Genomic DNA, 17,992 nt, shown 5'->3' with positions numbered 1-17,992 from the left:
CAGGCAAGCCGATGAAACGGTGGCACACTATCTACTACATTGCAACGCGCACGAGGAGGCAAGGAGAAGACTTTACGAGGAAGGAGGCAGAGACACGAGGGTGATAAAAAAGTTGTTGGGAGCAGGTAAGCTAATGGAACCGCTGATGTGGTATATATATAGGACGGGACGATTCCGCGCGGTTCATCGACATCTGAGAAAGCCACTCGACCAGAACGGCACATACGGGGACGAACTACTCGACCTTATATCGAAACTGCAGATAGACGGGATGGAGAAGAAAGACGACCTACCGACGCTGGCGAAAAGAAGCGAGGCCATTCGGATGAACAGGACGAACGGAGGGAATGACGCGGAAGCAGGACATAGCAGGGAAAACGGGGAGCAGCAGGAGATGGGAGACGAAGAAGAACGGCGCGAAGAACGCGCGCACCCACAAAATAACAACATATAATCACTACAGGACACTATTTCACTCACCCACCTTCACGCCGCCGCCCCGAGCACCATGGCTGAAAGGGCAAGATACCGAGGCAAAACAAAAACGGGACGAGAAAACGTTGGATTCGAACAGCGCAAGGCAATGGCTACCGTACATAATTTTGTAGAGGCCAAATAACGGGATTGAAAAAAAAAAAAAAAAAAAAAACACCAGAAATTCCTAGTATTTTGAGAGCTGGAACATGCAGAACCCCAATTGCATTTAATGGAATGCCAGGACCTATTTCAAGCTTAGAGAGTTTAAGCAAATAGATTTCTTCTGTGGAAACTTGCACAGTAGTATCTGGGAAAATCTCACTGCCCATGAGGCTCAAAGCCTCAAGATTGGGAGTTGCTTGAAGAATCTTGATGGTCAAATGGACTGTTTGATGCTTAATTTTGAGAGATCTCAAGTGAGACCATGAGAGTATTAGATTGGATGGTGTGGCTCTTCCGCCCAATTCCAAATTTTCAAGTAAGGGAGTAGCTTTGAAAGCTAAGAGAGGGATAGACGAATCATAATCATCATCTATTATGATGCCAAGAGTAGTCAATTTGTTGAATTGGCATCCTTGAAGATGATTATGAAGTATTGTCAACATATCTGGTGAATAACCAGGATTGTATAATCTCTTCCATTTATCTGAGAATGGAGCAGCCTTTGACAGTATAGTCAGTGCTGTAGTGGGAAAGCAGGAGCGAAGATCCAGAGTAAGGCTGTTGGAGTAGCGCAAACATCTAACTAGATGGTTTCTTTTGCGATAATCATAATGAAACCTAAAGGCATTGAAGTTGTTCCAAAAAGTAGAAGTTGATAAGACCAGGTTTTTCTACTGATGACAAACAAGAGCAAGAGTAAACACATCAGCATCTCTAGAATTTGCATAATGTCCAAAGATTTCAAGCCAGATTTCATTTGGAATCTGGCTTTTAATTAGCTTCCAAAGCCGCTCAGATACCAGATTATCGAGTTGATCAAGTCTAAATCTGGTGTCATCTATGCTTTGAAGATCTTTGCAAAGTGCTAGCTCGACTTTGAGATTTAGCAGAAATATTTCAATGAAAACTAACTTTGGATAGAACTATTGTCTACTTCTTGATAGAGCAAAGCTTGCAAGATTTGGTTTATGGTTTGTAGCGACATTTATCAGAGATCAAAGTATAAGACAAACTGCTTCTGATTAGATAATGATTTGTAATCAAATACAACTAAACAATATGGTCATTTGAAGTAAGATGGCTTTATAACTAAAAACTGATTGTAAATATTTATTATAGCTTAGATTCCTGAGGATTGTGATGAGAACCAGCTAATGAAATGGTCAGTCAAAGCCTTAGCAAGGATCAGTTTAGAAACATACTTCATTGCAGATGGATCATGAGAAAAAGTCATATGGTGCTGTTGGCTGCAAAAACTGAGCCCAGGTTTGAGAGTTGGCTTGTTGCCATTGAGAATCATAAGCATTAATAGGTAAACCAGGAACACTGCCGGCTGTTTGTGAGACCTTCCGTAGATGTTTACGTTGTCTAGGAGCAGACCTCCTTGTGGGCCCAAGAGAAGTCTTCCTCAACATAGAATGGAGCACATCAAATAAATGTAACCAGATGGTCACAATTTCTGCCCTCCATGCAGGCATATGTGATTGGAAGGATATAACACCCTCCTCATCAACCTCTGATTCATCACTAGACATGCCATCAACTCCAAATTGCTCTAGCATATCAGCATGCTTTCTTAATGGAGCAAAAACATAGGCTAGATAGCGACGTTGGTGAAACAGCTAGAGAAAAGGTGAGCAAACTGTCTAGTATATATAGATGTTCATACCTGGTATTTCCGAACCTGGCGTCGATTTTTGACCTTGTTGTGCAATTGAATACTTGCTTCCTTTTTGGACTCTCTCCAGCGCTTCTGAATAGTCCGTAGATAGGTTGCAAAGGACTCATAAATTGCATTAGTCATGGCATATGTGTTTGGATAGCCATATTCCTGAATCATATATTTTGCAAAGACACGAGCTGAAGATTTATTCCAGGGAGATTTTGCTTTTCCCTCTAGATGAAATCGAAAAAATTGAAGTGTTGTGGCTTCATATCCCAGTGGCTCAAGATTGACTTCAAAATCAACAATCTCATATGGTTCCACAGAGGGAATAATTTGAGATTTATAAGGTACTAGTTTGTCAAATTCTTTGCGGACATTTCTCTAATAAATCAAGTTAGCAAAGCATATATATATATATAATAATAAGAGAGCCTACTGATAATGTCAGAACATCTGCATTTTGTCTCTTTGCACCACCAGTTTTTTCAGGGGAAGATACTGGATAGGGTCTGCTTAATCCTGGATAGCTGAAGGAACTAAAGTGTTGAGATGAATAATGATTTGAGGGTCCAGGTTGGGATGGAGGTAGAGGTGGTGGTGGTGGTGGTGGTGGTGGAGGTCTGGATAGTAGAGGTGGTGGAGGTCTGGGTGGTGGAGGTGGAGGTCTGGGTGGTGAAGGCCTAGGAGGCACTGGTGGAGCAGATCCTGGTGGTGGTGTTGATGAAAACACTTGGGAATGGTAGAATGGTGCTCCAGACTCCTGATTTCTGGATAGATTGGGAGTTTGTGCTCTGGAACTCTGTCTAGAACTCTGTCTAGAGTTTCCTAAGTTGAATATTATATCAGAAAGGATATGGTAAAAGGAAACAGACGAGAGGATTGGTTTTGAGAAATCAATTGAAATAACTGATGAAGTCCTTTATTCATTTGATTCTGCAGATTCTCAATATCAGCTTGTGTTGCAAACTAGAATAGCAGAAGTAAGTATCTATTAGTCAATATATATATAGCTCTTACAGTCTGACTTGGAATATTATTTTGACTCTCCTGATTCTGAATAGAGCCAGATTGTTGTGATGCATGCCATACTCTTTGAAATTCATTGACTCTTTGCTGAGATGAGAACCTAGTAGTCTGTGCTTTTTGTTTGCCCTTTCCTGTCCACAAATAAGTTTAGTTAATAATAAAATATCAAGCACCCACCTGATATTGTTGATAATGGAGGAGAAGAGATACTGTTATTCTCCTCATCTTCACTACTTGACTCATCATCCTCATCTATTATCCCCATGTCTGACTGCATAGATATGGCTAATTTTGTTTTTATCAGTATTCACCATCTGATAAAAGCTTAAACAAACGAAGATAATAGCCTGATGATTATGTTGAGGTCATTTCTATGCAAACAAGCTATAGCTCCATAAAAAGATTCATAAGCTTCCATACCTTCAGACCATCTAAAGATTCATCAGAGAAACTTACAAAACTTAAGCAGTGGAAAAACCTTATACTAGAACCTGTTATATCTTTCAAAGGTTGCTATTAGTAAGTATATATTTGCAGACATACTCGGTTCTTGTTCATATCCAGTAAAGTCAGAACCACTAGATTCATGCATATTGACACGATTCAAGAAAAGAAGATAACTATCAGTTTGATGATGATCAATAGATCAGATTCTCTATCCAACTTCCTCTCATTCTAGCAGTCACTTCTCTACATTACTGTAGGAATCTCCTGGCGTCTGCGCATATGATACAAGTATACCTGCATAAATCTAATTATAAATATGTCAAGTAGCTCAATATTATAAATCATATAAACCAACCTTTTGGCTGCTAGCCGTGCATGAATTGTCTTTGTTGTTGCAAGATAGGGTATAACTTTTCCCAATCCAATGACAGATATCTCTCCTCGAAGAAATCCCACTGAAATGTTTGATTCCACCATTGATTGGAGAAGTAGCAGAATAGTAGCCAGAGACAAGAAAGCGCTCTCCATAGATTTCTAAAACAGCATCTGCAATCTGAGCAGAGGTTGTCTGAAATATTGTCTCTATGACAGGGACAGGGAGTTGCTTAACCCGGATAGGCATATAGGCAAGCTCAACATTTCCAGCTAACATAGATGCTGTTGAACCCTGAGGAATAGGCTTTTCAGTTCTTGCTTGAACTACTTTTCCATAATTGTTTGTAAGAAGCCAGGCTTTAACCCGGATATGGCCTATCTATAAAATGTCTAGTCAGCTAAATTTTCAATACACATACAAGCTTATATATAGCTACCTGGATAGGAGCTGCTGGTCTGTTGCGTAAAATAGCCATACTGTCTTGGGTGAAAGAAAGCAACCTGTATTGAAAGAACAACATGAGGCTGATGAAAAAACATGAGGCTGATTGACATTTAAGCAACAATATCTGGTTTCTACACAAGAAACTCTTAATACCTAAACAATAACACAAAATAGATAAGCTGTTTGAACTTTCAACTTGAAAAGTCTTACATTTATTACTCTGAGTCCTTCTGAGCAAGTCCAAAAAGATAATGATAGAGACGATTCTGCAGTGTCTCTTGCATTCTAAAAAATATAATAAGCTAATAGAAATCTCAGATATAAGATCTTACTTCTTATTGTCTTCATACTCCTCTTTATACTTTTGATAGTTATCCAAGAGATGGTGGACAAGCTTGAACATATTCCTCATAGCCTCAAAAGAAGTTTTAACATCGACTTGTGCCTTTTCTATAAAATTAAACTATTATCAAATATGAACAGGATAAGATAAGTTCATACCAATGATACTCTGTGCTTGAAGCTGTTTGATGGATGTTTCCTCAACTCTTGCCTGAATCATGTCCAACTTCCGAATGTGCAGCTCCATGTTTCCAAGTTCAACTTCAAGTAAGAGCTTTGCCTCCTCTTTTGCTTGATTCAATTCCTCCTCTGTGTCGAATGAAAAAGGTTTCATTGCCAGTTTGATATAAGCGTGTAAACTCATGGAGTTTTTGACGAAGATTGGTTATTGGTTTTTCAGTATATTTGAAAATCACAAAACGGTCATAGATGACCTCATCTAATAATAGTTAGATATGCACAAATACTAAATGCATATTACCCTCTTCCTCTGAAGTCAAGGGCTTTAAAGCTATAGTTGCTGAAGATGGTTCGGACATGAAGGTTTGATATGAAAAGGTAATACAAGAAATTTGTAATCAGACCAACTATATCATCATTGATCTGTTTGAAGAACCTATATCAAAAGTTAGTTAATGAAATATCCTTGAGTATAAAACTGTACCTTAGAGTCTAAACCCTCCAGATAAAGTTTGCATGGATATTTGAGAAACAGTTGTTGTAAACTGGTATTCAGCTCCAACTTGTTTTGACTATTGTCCTCAAGGACTATAAAGTCAAAAACTTCCAAGCTCTTTGCTGGGAGATTCTTGTTACGGTCCAGAAAGAAGGATGCAATAGCAGTAGTAGGAAGTTGCTCTTGTGTAATTGTAATAGTCAGTGTTGAAAGATTAGGACAGCTACCAGTAGCCAAAAACTCAAGTAATGACCAGTCTTCCTCCCAAAAGATGTCATGCACTTCAAGATTTGTAAGTTGCTGCATTGTTTTGTTATCCAGGAGGTCTATAGCATACTGCTGTGCTCCAACCTGCTGAATGCATAGATAAGTTAAACAGCAAGCTGAACGATCACATAGAGATATAATCTGCTTGTAGGTTGCTTGATCTACAAGATCTATGTCCAGATAATCCAAGGCTGGTAAAATCAAGCTTTTTATTGCACCAGAGTCATGATTAAGCATTTTTTGATGCACGATGAGTGTTGTTAAATTGCTTAAGTATATTGTTTGAGCTTGTGCATTGAATGTTGACTGGACAGCAATCTCCAGTCGCTGCAGCTGCGGAGTATGTTGTAGGATTGAAAATAAAGCATCTGCTTTATTTTCTTGAAAATTAAGCGATAGTAGCTGATTCCAAGGAACCTTGACCTGAGCTGCTGATAGATGCTTAAGTGTAAGAGTATCAAGCTTTAAGCAATTTTGGAATGCAGATATGACAAAAGAGGACTCTTGAGGATCAGCCTTCAAAGAAAGACTCTCTAAGATAGACAGTCTGTCAACAGATATTTCTGCAAGACCCTTGACCATAGCTAAGTCAATAGTGCATGAAAAACTTTTCCATGCCCTTGGGCTCTCAAGAAGCAGATTAAGAATTTCAATATGCTTCTCAGCATTTTGTATGTCGATTGATAGAGGAAATATACATGGCTTGGCTAGCCATGAGTGAAAATGATTGCAATCTCCTCTAGAGGTAACAGCAAGAGTAGCCCAGATTGAATCCTCTATGATAATATGGTACCAGCGTGTACAGACAACAACAAGCAGAGTTTTGAGCTGTTGGAAAAGCTCATCTTGTGATTGAGAATAGAGCAAAAGCTTAAAAATGCGACTAATAAGCTCTGTAGGAACCTCTGAGATCTTTCGATATGCAATTTTGGAAAGTTCTGCAGATATATGCTAGCGTTTTCTAATTTGATTATCAAGCTGCTGTTGAAGTTTGAGAATGTCTTCATCCAGAGCAACAAGATCTGAACGCAAGGACACAGCTGATAAATCCATTTGATATGGTAAGGAAGAAGGAATGGTTTGATTGATTATATAATTTTATCATGTCTTCTACAGCCCAGGCCCTGAAAATGCTCGAAGAATTGAAGGGGCTCCTCACCCTTCCCAACATTGATGAGACCCACAAGATCACTATTCAAGCTGGACAAGCAGTGCTCAGAAGAATCTTGATAGACAAAGCTTTTGCAATTGATAAAGCAGAACAAGAAGGCTTTGCAATGTCTCAGAAGAATGGGCCTCAGATTGAGCTGCTTCTTAGTCAGATAACCTTTGCTCTCAGCCAAGTTGAGGCTACCTACAAGAAATTTCCTGTGGAATTCATGTGAGTTAATTGACTAGATATATTGTATAAAATTTTTCTTTAATCTTTTAAGAGGTCAAAAGGAATTAGAAGTGCCACCTAAACTCCTTGAAAAGCTTCAGAGAACTGAAGAGGGGAAGGACTTCTTGGCACTTGTGGCATCTAGTAATGCTAAAACTGCTGAGTATGATTTTAAAGCCCTGTTACAATACACTACTGATAGACTATTATAGACTAAACAGTTTTTATGAAGAGGGTGATAGGATTTTGATGCAGCTCTATCAGCTCCGAAAGGTACATTTTACTAATATGATTCACATATCTAAATCTTTTTATAGAATCTAGTATTGCTCCGCAAAGAATCTACTACTATATTCACATGAAAGATGTAGTTGAAATAGACCTTTATCTAAAGTTCCAATGTTTGACAGAAGATAAGGGGAAAGATGTAGCTAGATTTTCCAAAAAGAGCTTGATCCATGTCTCCTGATCATCGTTCAGTAGAGCCCGGGGAAACCATTTTACAATTTGGATAGTTGGATGCTGACTGAGAGCCAGGTCCAAAGAAGACATATCGGATATAATATGTAGTTCTTCTGCAAGATCTTCTAGTTCATGTTCGAAGATCAGTATATGTAAATTGGGAGTGGCAGTGATTGAAAAACCATCTCTAATCAGCTCTGCATAAAAGTTGAAGTCCTTGATTCCAAATGTGTCCAAAGTGACTCTTTCCAGATTGGAAAAGATGCCAGAGAATTGTGCTAGTAGCTGTGGACCACTTGCAGTAAAATAATTTCCTATTTTTATTAGTAAATTATTCCAGAGTATAGTGAATACATACCACTAAAATAGAAATATAGATGCTCCAAGGTGGATGCGTTATATTGACAAAGCATTAAGTTGGCTGCCAGTTGACTGCTTTCCTCCACGTAAATGCTAAAGCTCTGGAGACCAGAAACAAACTCCAGCAAAGATGGGGTAAGAAGTAGCTGGTAGATTGTTTTGCTGTCAATATTAAGATGCTTCAGAAACCCAGTATTGCTCTGAGATATAGTTTTTTTTCTTCTTCATCTTCTGCTTTTTCTTCTTCTTCTCCTCCTCTTCAACCTCAACCACTATCATTGTTAGAGTCTTTGCAGCCCCAAACAAAATTGGAAGAGCTCGATAGGGCAAATAGGTGATCTTGGAAATAGCCAATGAGTCCAGGAGCGGATACTGATTTGACGGTCCTCGGTTTGTAAGCCAATCTAAAATGGCAGTTGTCGTTTGTGATGAGACACTATTCCAGTTGCTTTGGGTTGACTTATAGTCAAAGGCAATGGCAAGGTTTTTGACATTTAAAAGCATGCCAAAAACAGTTCGCGCCTCAGTGCTAGGCAGAGGAGTAGTAGGATGCAGAATAATTTGGACTTGTTGGACATAAAGTGCAAGATTAGGATGCATGTCAAAGTGTATTTGGGCCTCTTTGTAGGACCGGTTACGTTTATGGAGATTGGGTGTCGAGCTGGATATTTCGGAGAGTATCAAATCTTTAAATAAGATCATTTGACTTTTAGTCCGAAAAGACCGAGCAGAAAGAGAGCAGGCAATGAGAGTATTAGGATCATTTGGAGCTATGCTCTCAATAATAAGATCATAGAGCTCTTGTGCGAGAGGCATCATTCAAAAGAAAATTGATGTGACTGTCACAGAATCATGGCCTTTTTTCATCGAAACGGAGCTTCGATAAAGTTTTTTGTTGATCCACAATGTGCAATTTACATTGGAAGTACAGCTCATCGCAGATTGCTTCGTGCAATTATATCAGCAGGAGGTACACTCATTAGTGATCCAAAGGTTTTTTTGTCTTCATTTTTCAGTTAAAATGCTCACAATTCTCTATAAAGAAATCTGACCTTATATTGATTTATGAGCATTCTCCAACTGGCAAACAATTTATTGAAGACTGGGGGGCAGAACATGTTGTTCTCAAGGTGATGATCCATATACAACTATAATTTGGTTTTAAATGCAAAATTAGCTGGAATGGGTCAACTTATGCTTGTCAAAAGGTTGTTGGATGCAGGAGGTGAGCCACTATTGTCAACACTAAAGGACTGGTATTTATACTATCAAGAACAATTGGGAATACTGCCTTCTACAGTCCTCCTAGTTATACTTGTTACAATTGCTAGTTAGAGACCTTATCCAAACCTTCAGCCCAAGCATCTACGTCAATTGGATTAGCTCTCGCTATATCGTTTGCCCATTGATCAACATCAAGTGGTGCATGCTTTGACCCAGGTTTGGGAGGCGGTTGTTTCCAGAGGGAAAACCAAGCCTTTGATGTCCAAACTTCAGGATCTTCATTCTCATTTCTTGAGTGGATAATTGCAAGTGGGAGATTCTCCATAAATGGAAACATTTCATCCATAGTCTCAAGCTTGGAGACAATGAGACAGGTTAAATTGTGTGCAGCCTGATAGAATGGGATAGGGATTGTATTTTTGCTGAAGTCAATCTGCATTGTGGTCTGAAAGATTTCTATAAGCTGTAGTTCTGGCGATAACAACAACTTACCAAGCTAGGCCATCCTTTAATAATAGTTTTTAACATCTCAAATATTATCCTTTGCAATTCTTTAATTATTTCTTCTCCTTCTGTATCCAGTTCTTCCTCTTCTGCATCCATTGGAGGGGGGAATTTGTGGTGGTGGAGTATCCCAGAGAATGAATGTCTGTGGTTGAATGAAATGAAGGCTTTTTATGATGTGGCATCTTGCTTCTAGATCCTCGCCATTAATGTCAAGCGAGATTGCGAGTACAGAAAGTAAACTGCAGGCGGAGAGGATTGAAGGCATGTCACGCTGCTGAGATCTTGGCATACTGGGGGCTCTAATATAGAGATGGCGGACCCAGATACCATATTTCTCAAGTTGGATAACCAGAGAAGACCAGTCATGCTTGCTTATGCCATTAAGAACAACTGTGTTGAAAAGCCAGCGTTGTCCAATACGGTTCCATTTTTTGTTGACCAGTACAGGTGACATTACTTTCTTCAATGGAGGGAAGGAAGTTGGATTGTTGATCAGGAATAGATGGTTACTGGGCAGAGTAATTGTATGTTTGAGAATCTCAGATAAGAGTTCCTCTGGAACTTTGTCAATTGGAGTAGACATTTGGGAAAAGGCAAGCCACAAAGAAATTGATGTGATTGAAATTTTTTCTTGCAGTCACGTTCTGAGAGGACTGGTCTGGGAAGAACGTGACCTTCAGACCAATTTACATTTAGATATAATTGATATATGTCAACTATCAGTCATTCTGGTATCAAAGCTTACAAGCATTTATATAAGACCAATGACCTATATTATCCTGAGCATCTGTGTGTGCATCACCAAACATGCCCAGCTCTGATAATAAGTATATACAGACTGAAAACAAACTGGAGTACATACCAGCATATAACTTGTCAGAGAGTTATTGTGCTGCTGGGAGACAAGTTAGACAAAGGTCCAACATGTAAAGATATTACTTACTCAACGTGGGAGGACTTGTAGCCACAACATTAACCCGGGTTTGGGTCTTCTTTGGCAGTTCTGAAGTTTGAAGCTGTCAATCATGTTGTGGTGCAGGTGAGAGACAGTACTTGGCTGTGCTTGAATATTAGAAGGGGTTTTCTTGGTCATTTCCTTGAGACTGCAGCAGAGGGAAGAAGAGATAGTCAACGACAGTCGCGGTTAAGAGCAGGTTGCGTAATTAACTGATCAAGATCAATCGTTATCAAGATATTACGTAGAGGTCGTTCTCCCCGACCTCTACGTAATACCCTAAGTATCGAACATATGTATTTGCCTCGTATTCTACTTATATATACATTATAGTGCTCCTTGCTGGGGAAGGTGGTTGTGGTTGGATATGTCTCGGGCCGGGCGCGCGCGCCCTTCATTGAGGAAGGCGACTGGACAAGACATGCTTTTTCGACTATGTTCTTGCTGTGTTTGCTGTAACGGCTTTCGCAGCGGCGTTGTCATCGACAGTGCTGGAAAAAATCAGCAAACTTGGGCACGACCGCAGAAGACTGGGATCTACTCATGTGGACTTCTCGCAGCTTCTCGTCCTGACTGTAGAGTACGGCGTTGGCGATGGTCGTGACATGGACAGCGATTTTCTCGTTACGACGAATGCTGAAGGTATGGGCGGTATAACGAGCTTTGAACGTCACTGGAATTTGGTCAGTAAGCTGTTCCAGCACCTCGGATGCCCGCGTAAGTCTGTCACCAGACTCGCCCACTGTCTGGTACTATGTCAATACCAAACAAGATACACTTGACAATAACGCACCGATGACCAGTCTTTTATGGGGCTCAAATCCATCCCTGAACGTAAGCAATCTTCTCGTTGGGCTGCGTGCTGACCCCTTTGTAAGCCAATTGGCTTTCCGTGGTTTGTCACCACTGATTTTTTGGCAGCCACGGAAATGGCCCATGCCTGCGTTGGTTGCCGCTGTGGATGTGGGCGGGCGGGCAAAGGGCTGTGTTGTGGTCTGTCGCAGAAGCAGGAATCTGTCGTAGGATCCGGAGAGGGGACGCACGCGCCAGACTGGGAGCGTGAAGACCTGGACTGGTTTGGTTTGATTTGGATGGGAGTGCCGAATCAGGCGGCTGCCAACTCGTGCACGCGCAAAAAAGAACTTCTCCGCCCCACAGCCTTAAGTTCAAGAACTGTGGCGAGAGCTTGGGCGAAGTTTAGGCCTGTGCCTTGCGAGACGATGTTGTTGGCACTAAGCGATGTGACGTGGCAGGCCAGAGTCGTTCGGGACGAGCAGCATGCTGAAGACCCGCCGATTGAACGGTACAAACAGCCAGCACCACTCTTGAAGCATGTCAGCCGAAAAATGAAGGTGAAGGAGAGTACTAACCGTGCAGCTCTCAAGCCAGCCAAGTAGCCGGCCACCAAACGAGCAGATATTCATCGCCAACTTGAACCACTGCCCAGACCGACGGGACCTTGAGAACCGCTCCCGCGGGGCGAAAGAATAGCAAAATACTGCTTGAAAACATCAACATCACTGTAAAGCAAAGCAAAGAAGGTACAAACGGTCATCTTGGGGGCCAGCGCTCGCAAACGCGGGTCAGTCGTTTCGCAAGGCAAAGCAAACTCGTTGGAGACGAGCAGCATGCTGAAGACCCGCCGATTGAACGGTACAAACAGCCAGCACCACTCTTGAAGCATGTCAGCGGAGAAATGAAGGAGAAGGAGGATACTGACCGTGCAGCTCTCCAGCAAGATCATATCCCGCCAAGCAACCGCCCACCAAAGAGCCAGAGATCCCTCGCCGACTCGAATCGATGCCCAGACCGGTGGGAACGCAATAACCTCTCCCATGGGGGGCGAAAGAAGAGCAAGAAGCTTTTTAACAACATGAATATCGTTGTGGACCGGGTGCAAAAGCAAGGTACAAACCCAAGTTGTCGCAAACGCGAGCTATTTCGCGGCCCAGTCGTTCCACGGGACAGGCCGAACTCGTTTGAGACAAGAAGCGTGTCCGGTACCCGAGGGTACAAACGGTCAGAACCGCTACCACGAGCCGCAGAAAGCCCAGTCCAACACCAGCGACGTCCAGGCTACACCCCCTTCCGTTCAAGCCCGAGGCGTTGCTCAAGGTTCTGGTGACAAAATCGTAAGCGACGTGACTAAGGAGAAGCTAGCTGGAGCTCGGGCGCGCGTCCGTCCTTGGTACATACATGTCTCGAGAAAATAGATCGAGTTCTGCAAAAAAAAAAGGTCAGTCAAGGGGTGACATTGAGAGCAAACCACTAACCTTGGGTCCAGGTTCAAACGCGGAGTGCCTAGCTGTACAGCTGGTGTAGTCCACGGTTGTGCTCAACGTCGGCGCAAGGGAAAAGTACCTTGAAGGCCGGGTCACGCTTTGGCTGTGCTGTGACGCCCGGCGCCGGGACCCGGACCAACACTCTTTCCACGACCACGACCACGATTCCGACACCCTTCCGGCAACCACCATTTCATCCTGCAACGCGAGCGAGTCCAGCCAGCTACGGGCTCCGATCGCAACCGGCATGCCTCGCAGTTGTTGACAACACCTGTAAGGATGGCGGCACCATTCTGCGGAAGACGGTGAGCAAAAGGCCAACGCGCGATTGGCCCGCTGACAGTCTTTGCAGTGGCAGCATCTCACGGCCCAGCCCTAGCAGCAGCGACAGATATGGGCTTGTATTCGCGAGCTGCAACGGTGAGTGCGAACACTGACAACAAGCAGGGATACTTACTGATTTGTTTCAGTGAAGCTATTGACAACGACTTTCAACCAGCTTCAACCAGGGCTGAAAACGGCGTCGTTGACTCCGCCTTTTGCGAACACAAGGCGAAATGGTGGGGGAGCGGAGATTGGGCAGGAGATGGCGAGGGCGAGGGTGATTAGTCGGGTCGTTCGAGGTGCGTCCCAGCGCTACGTAAGTCACCACTGGTTCACTAACGCAGAACACGTTGTCAGCTTTGCCTAAAGGTCGCACGGCTCACACAGACAAGATCTCAAGGTGGTGGAATGGTCGGCCTGACAACATTCAAATTCCTCTATACAACAACACTCATCGATGCCAACGCACTTACAACACTCTATCTACATATGTCTGGTGACCATCTTCGCCTACGTCTGGGTCCGGACGACAGCATCAACGCCCAGAAGGTGACAATTCGGCACACAATGTCTGTTATCCACATCACATCCAAATTTGTTTCTACAACTTGCGAATCAGGTCAGTCCAGACTGACCAGCTGGAGAACGACAACCTTACCTTTGAAGGTCCAAACTCATCTAACCCTAACGTCTCTAGCAACAACCCATGCCATGGACTCCCAGCCGCGACATCCAACTCCGACTACCCCCACCAATCTTCTTCTTGTCACCCCAAGTCAACCAGCCCTTGCGTCTTTTTCGCGCGCGCACACGCCTCTCCCATCCAAACCAAACCAATTCGCAAGCTTGTGCTGATTCGGCACAGTTACTTCAACTCCGACCAAGATATGCACGCTACACCCTCCACCAACAACCAGGCATTGGTTATGTTCCACGCTTTCCATGCCGACTAACCACTCCGCAGGCCTGTGTCTAACAAAGAAGACCACGACCACTACCCGCATCCAAGAGCTGCGCATGCTGTCAAGTTGTCAGTGGGAGCGGTGGCGTGTCCGTGATCACATGGTGCGGATGCTCGAGTTCCTCTGCGTTGGCATTATTCAACGTCGCGCATATCGTCCTCATGTGGGCCATGGCTGGGAGGCAGGACACGGACATTGTACATATCTTGAGTAGCTTGCAATTGATACTTATGATTAATAGTGTTGAGCATGAATTTTCATTGACCTTACGTACATTGATTCCAACCAGTGGACAGAGTGTCGGTCGGCAGTTTAGAAGGTACGTAACTGGAGTTGATTGACAGATGGCTGATGAACTCCATGCGTTTGCAGGTCTGCAATCGGTCACATTGCCATTTTCCCCCCTCAGTCCGAGGTAAAGCTCCGCACGAGTGTCAACACCCGCGGATGTTTGCACAGGTACCTGCAGGAAAACATCCGCAGGTTTGACATCCGCGGATACAGGTATCCGTTTCCCACGGATGCCAAGAGTACAGGTATGACTCTGGAAAATCTCAATTTTCATTATCTTCCATATATTCCAGTCACTACAGTCTTCTTATGCCCTGTGGTGTCCATATCAGTATATTACTTGATACTATATCCTATATAAGCTCTTAATATTGTCAATATACCTCAGTATCCTAATATTTTATTTAAAATACCTGTGGATAACCCGTGCAGGTACCCGTATCCATGAGTACAGGTACCCGTTTCCCACGGATGCTGCAAATGCAGGTATTGGTTTTGAAGCCTAAATTACCTGCAGGTAGAGTACAGGTATTTATCCGTGACACTTGTGAGAAGCCTTAGTCCGAGGTTTTGCGCATGCAGACTTTGCCCTCCATGTCCACATCTCCTGCCCGTGCCAATCCTGGCCGTCGTTATCCACGGCCTACCGTTGAAGACTGCTCTGATGTTGATGACCCCCCACCTACCTCTCAGCCACGACGCTCACCAAGGAATTCAGCATCCTCTGCCTATTCGAGTCGCCGTCATCCGAGGCCCACTGTTGAGGAGAGCTCTGATGTTGATGACCCCCCTCCCACCTACCCACCACCCACGACGTACTGCAAGGAATTTCCAGACCTCTGATGATGATGACCACAACACACCTATTCGACAACAACAACGACCTCCAGACACAAATCTTAACCATAAAACTCGTGGTCGCGCATCCGACCGTGTTGCTCAACCATCAGCACGTTCCCCTTCCCCTGATCATCCACCATATCTTGTTCTTCCTGGACGAAACCCAGTCTTTGTGCGACTCTTTGAGGTTACAGACCATCCTCTCCGTTCTCATGTTGCACATCATCGAAAAACCTATGTCTACTTCCAGGGAACATCAACCGAGGACTGTCAACGCGACTGGGAGAAGGAGAAAGAACTTCAAATTCCTGCTGGGAGCAAGGAGGATTTGGTGAAACAGGGTATGCGCAATATAAATGACTGTTTAATACATAGCTAATATATTATCTAGGATGGCTACAGCTGTTGCCTGGAGATGCTGTCTTCTCCAGGTCCCCAGATGCACCAAATACTGGTGAAGAAGACGTGATTCAGGTTTGGGTAACAACCATGTTGGTTTGCTTTTCCTCAATGATGATTATTATTCTAACTATTGCTAGGGGCAAGATATGTGGTTCACTGGCAAATCGATGGGATCGAGCTCGGTCCAAACTGCTTGGTCCCCGGAATGTGCGAACATTGACACGACCTACTCCCCCAGTAAACGCAGTGGGCGATGGTGGAGTTGAAACAGAGAAGACAGGGGGAACGTATATTGAGCGGACGTCTTGGTGGAATCCTGTTCGGGGAACGCGATGTGCTGCCTTGGGGCTTACGCACAAGAATCCAACGCTTATTACTGGCCCTGCCAAAAGTATGAAGGTTGCCGATGGGCTGGTTTTGGCGGATCAAGAGGCTGTTCATGAAATGTTAACGGTACATAAATTCCTTTTGATCACCCAAGTCTTAACAATCATTGGTGTTATATCCGTGCCGACTCCGGCATCCGTCTCCGATATCCGTCTCCGGTATTTGGTTTTTACGCAATGAAGATTTACTGAGCGTTTCCAATTACTCCGACTTATGATCTATGCAATCATCTATGCCTTGTTCCTCGTATGCAACTCCTCTTCTACTTTACTTGACTTTGTTCTAATCTTGTTACTTACTTTGTTATACCTTATTCCGTTTCCGTTACTTCTCGTACTATAAATACTTTGATGTATTATCACGTACTTCAGTTTGTAAATTAACGTTGCTGGTCTCTATCTCCCAGTGTCGTCTCGACTCCGCTCTTCTCTTCTTGTCTTGTCTTGGTCAACTGGAAGCCCCGGTCACCCAAACATCCTTCTGTGGTGTTCCGCCCCAAGTGCTCTACGATCTCGATTCCGTTTCCGACTTGACTCCGTCTCCGTCTCCGTCTCCGTCCCTTTGGTCGACACGGCACTTAACAGTATTTACAAACTCACTTCCTTTTGACCATGTCAAGCGTCGCCTCTCTTCTGACAACATTGACCCCGCCAATACTGGTCAACGGCGTTCATCCCGCTTCTACGAACAAATGGTTCCTCTCACTTCGCCTATGGCGAACCACCCTACAACGCTGGCGCTCCTGTCACTTCGGTTCCTGTTCCCGTTCCTCGGACACCTACTGGCACGACCAACCCTTTCCGGCCTGGTTTTGTCATGTCTCCGCAGGATCCTGATCCAAGTACTATCCCTATGCCAACGACTCCGCATCCAAACACGGGTCGTTTTTCTAGCGTCAGTTCCCCTCCCGTCTCTCCTACTTTTCGTTACCGACCCCTCACTCCCACACGCCTTCACGACATCGAAGAAGAAAGCGAGCCAGTCCCGATGTATCGGCATGCTTTTAGCAGGCCCATGAGCCCTGCTCAAGGTCGCTCCGGAAACGGAAACGATTCCGGTCAAGGTCAACCAAACCGCAACGCCTCTCCGACTTTCAGCAGCAAGCCGAGTCCATTCTTGACTTCGCCCTCTGGCTCCCCTCCTGGCTCTCCCAGAGGTGGACCTCCTGGTGGCGGCGGACCTGGTGGTCCTGGTGGTCCTGGTGGCGGCCCTGGTGGATCTGGAAATCCATTCTGGGGCCCTCTAGGGGGTGGTGGTGGCAGAGGAGGCGGAGGCGGAGGAGGTGGAGGTGGAGGTGGTGGACCACCTGGTGGTGGTGGTGGTGCCGGAGTCCCTCGAGCTGGCTCTCCGGGCCGTGATCTTCAACGCGCTATGATTGGCGCTCTCCAAAATTTCCAACAATTCCTCACCAACTTTCCTCAGTGCAACAATGCTGCGCCCGTTCCAATCGGAGTCTTCTCCGGGCACCGGACACGTTCGACGGTTCCGAGCCCGCGAAGCTTCGTCCCTTTCCTCACCCAGTGCTATATGCACTTTGCCGAGCGTGAGCAAGATTTCTCTACTGATGACGAGAAAATAATCTACATCACCTCGTATCTGCGCGAAACGCATTGGCGTATTTTACGCCAAACCTGTATGCCATGAATCAGGGCCAGGCTATTGTGATTCCGGCTTGGGACGGCAATTTTCCTTTGTTCATCAAGGAACTCCAGGACAACTTTGGTCCTCAGGA

At 44.2% G+C, this 17,992-nt stretch overlaps 1 protein-coding gene across 1 annotated transcript; it reads right to left on the bottom strand.

The window, feature by feature from the left end:
* Positions 1 to 1,856: 1,856 nt before the first annotated feature.
* MIND_01290500 (uncharacterized protein) lies at positions 1,857 to 2,443 on the bottom strand (the record flags this gene model as incomplete). The annotated part of the gene is made up of 2 exons (XM_037369369.1): positions 1,857 to 2,261; positions 2,309 to 2,443. The coding sequence occupies 2 exons, from the start codon at positions 2,441 to 2,443 to the stop codon at positions 1,857 to 1,859; spliced, it is 540 nt and encodes a 179-aa protein (XP_037213867.1).
* Positions 2,444 to 17,992: the final 15,549 nt, after the last annotated feature.

This window comes from Mycena indigotica (assembly GCF_014461135.1).
Source record: "Mycena indigotica strain 171206Taipei chromosome Unknown Mind.scaff0014, whole genome shotgun sequence".
In the NCBI taxonomy this organism is placed as follows: domain Eukaryota; kingdom Fungi; phylum Basidiomycota; class Agaricomycetes; order Agaricales; family Mycenaceae; genus Mycena; species Mycena indigotica.
This window is presented reverse-complemented; position numbering and strand designations above follow the sequence as displayed.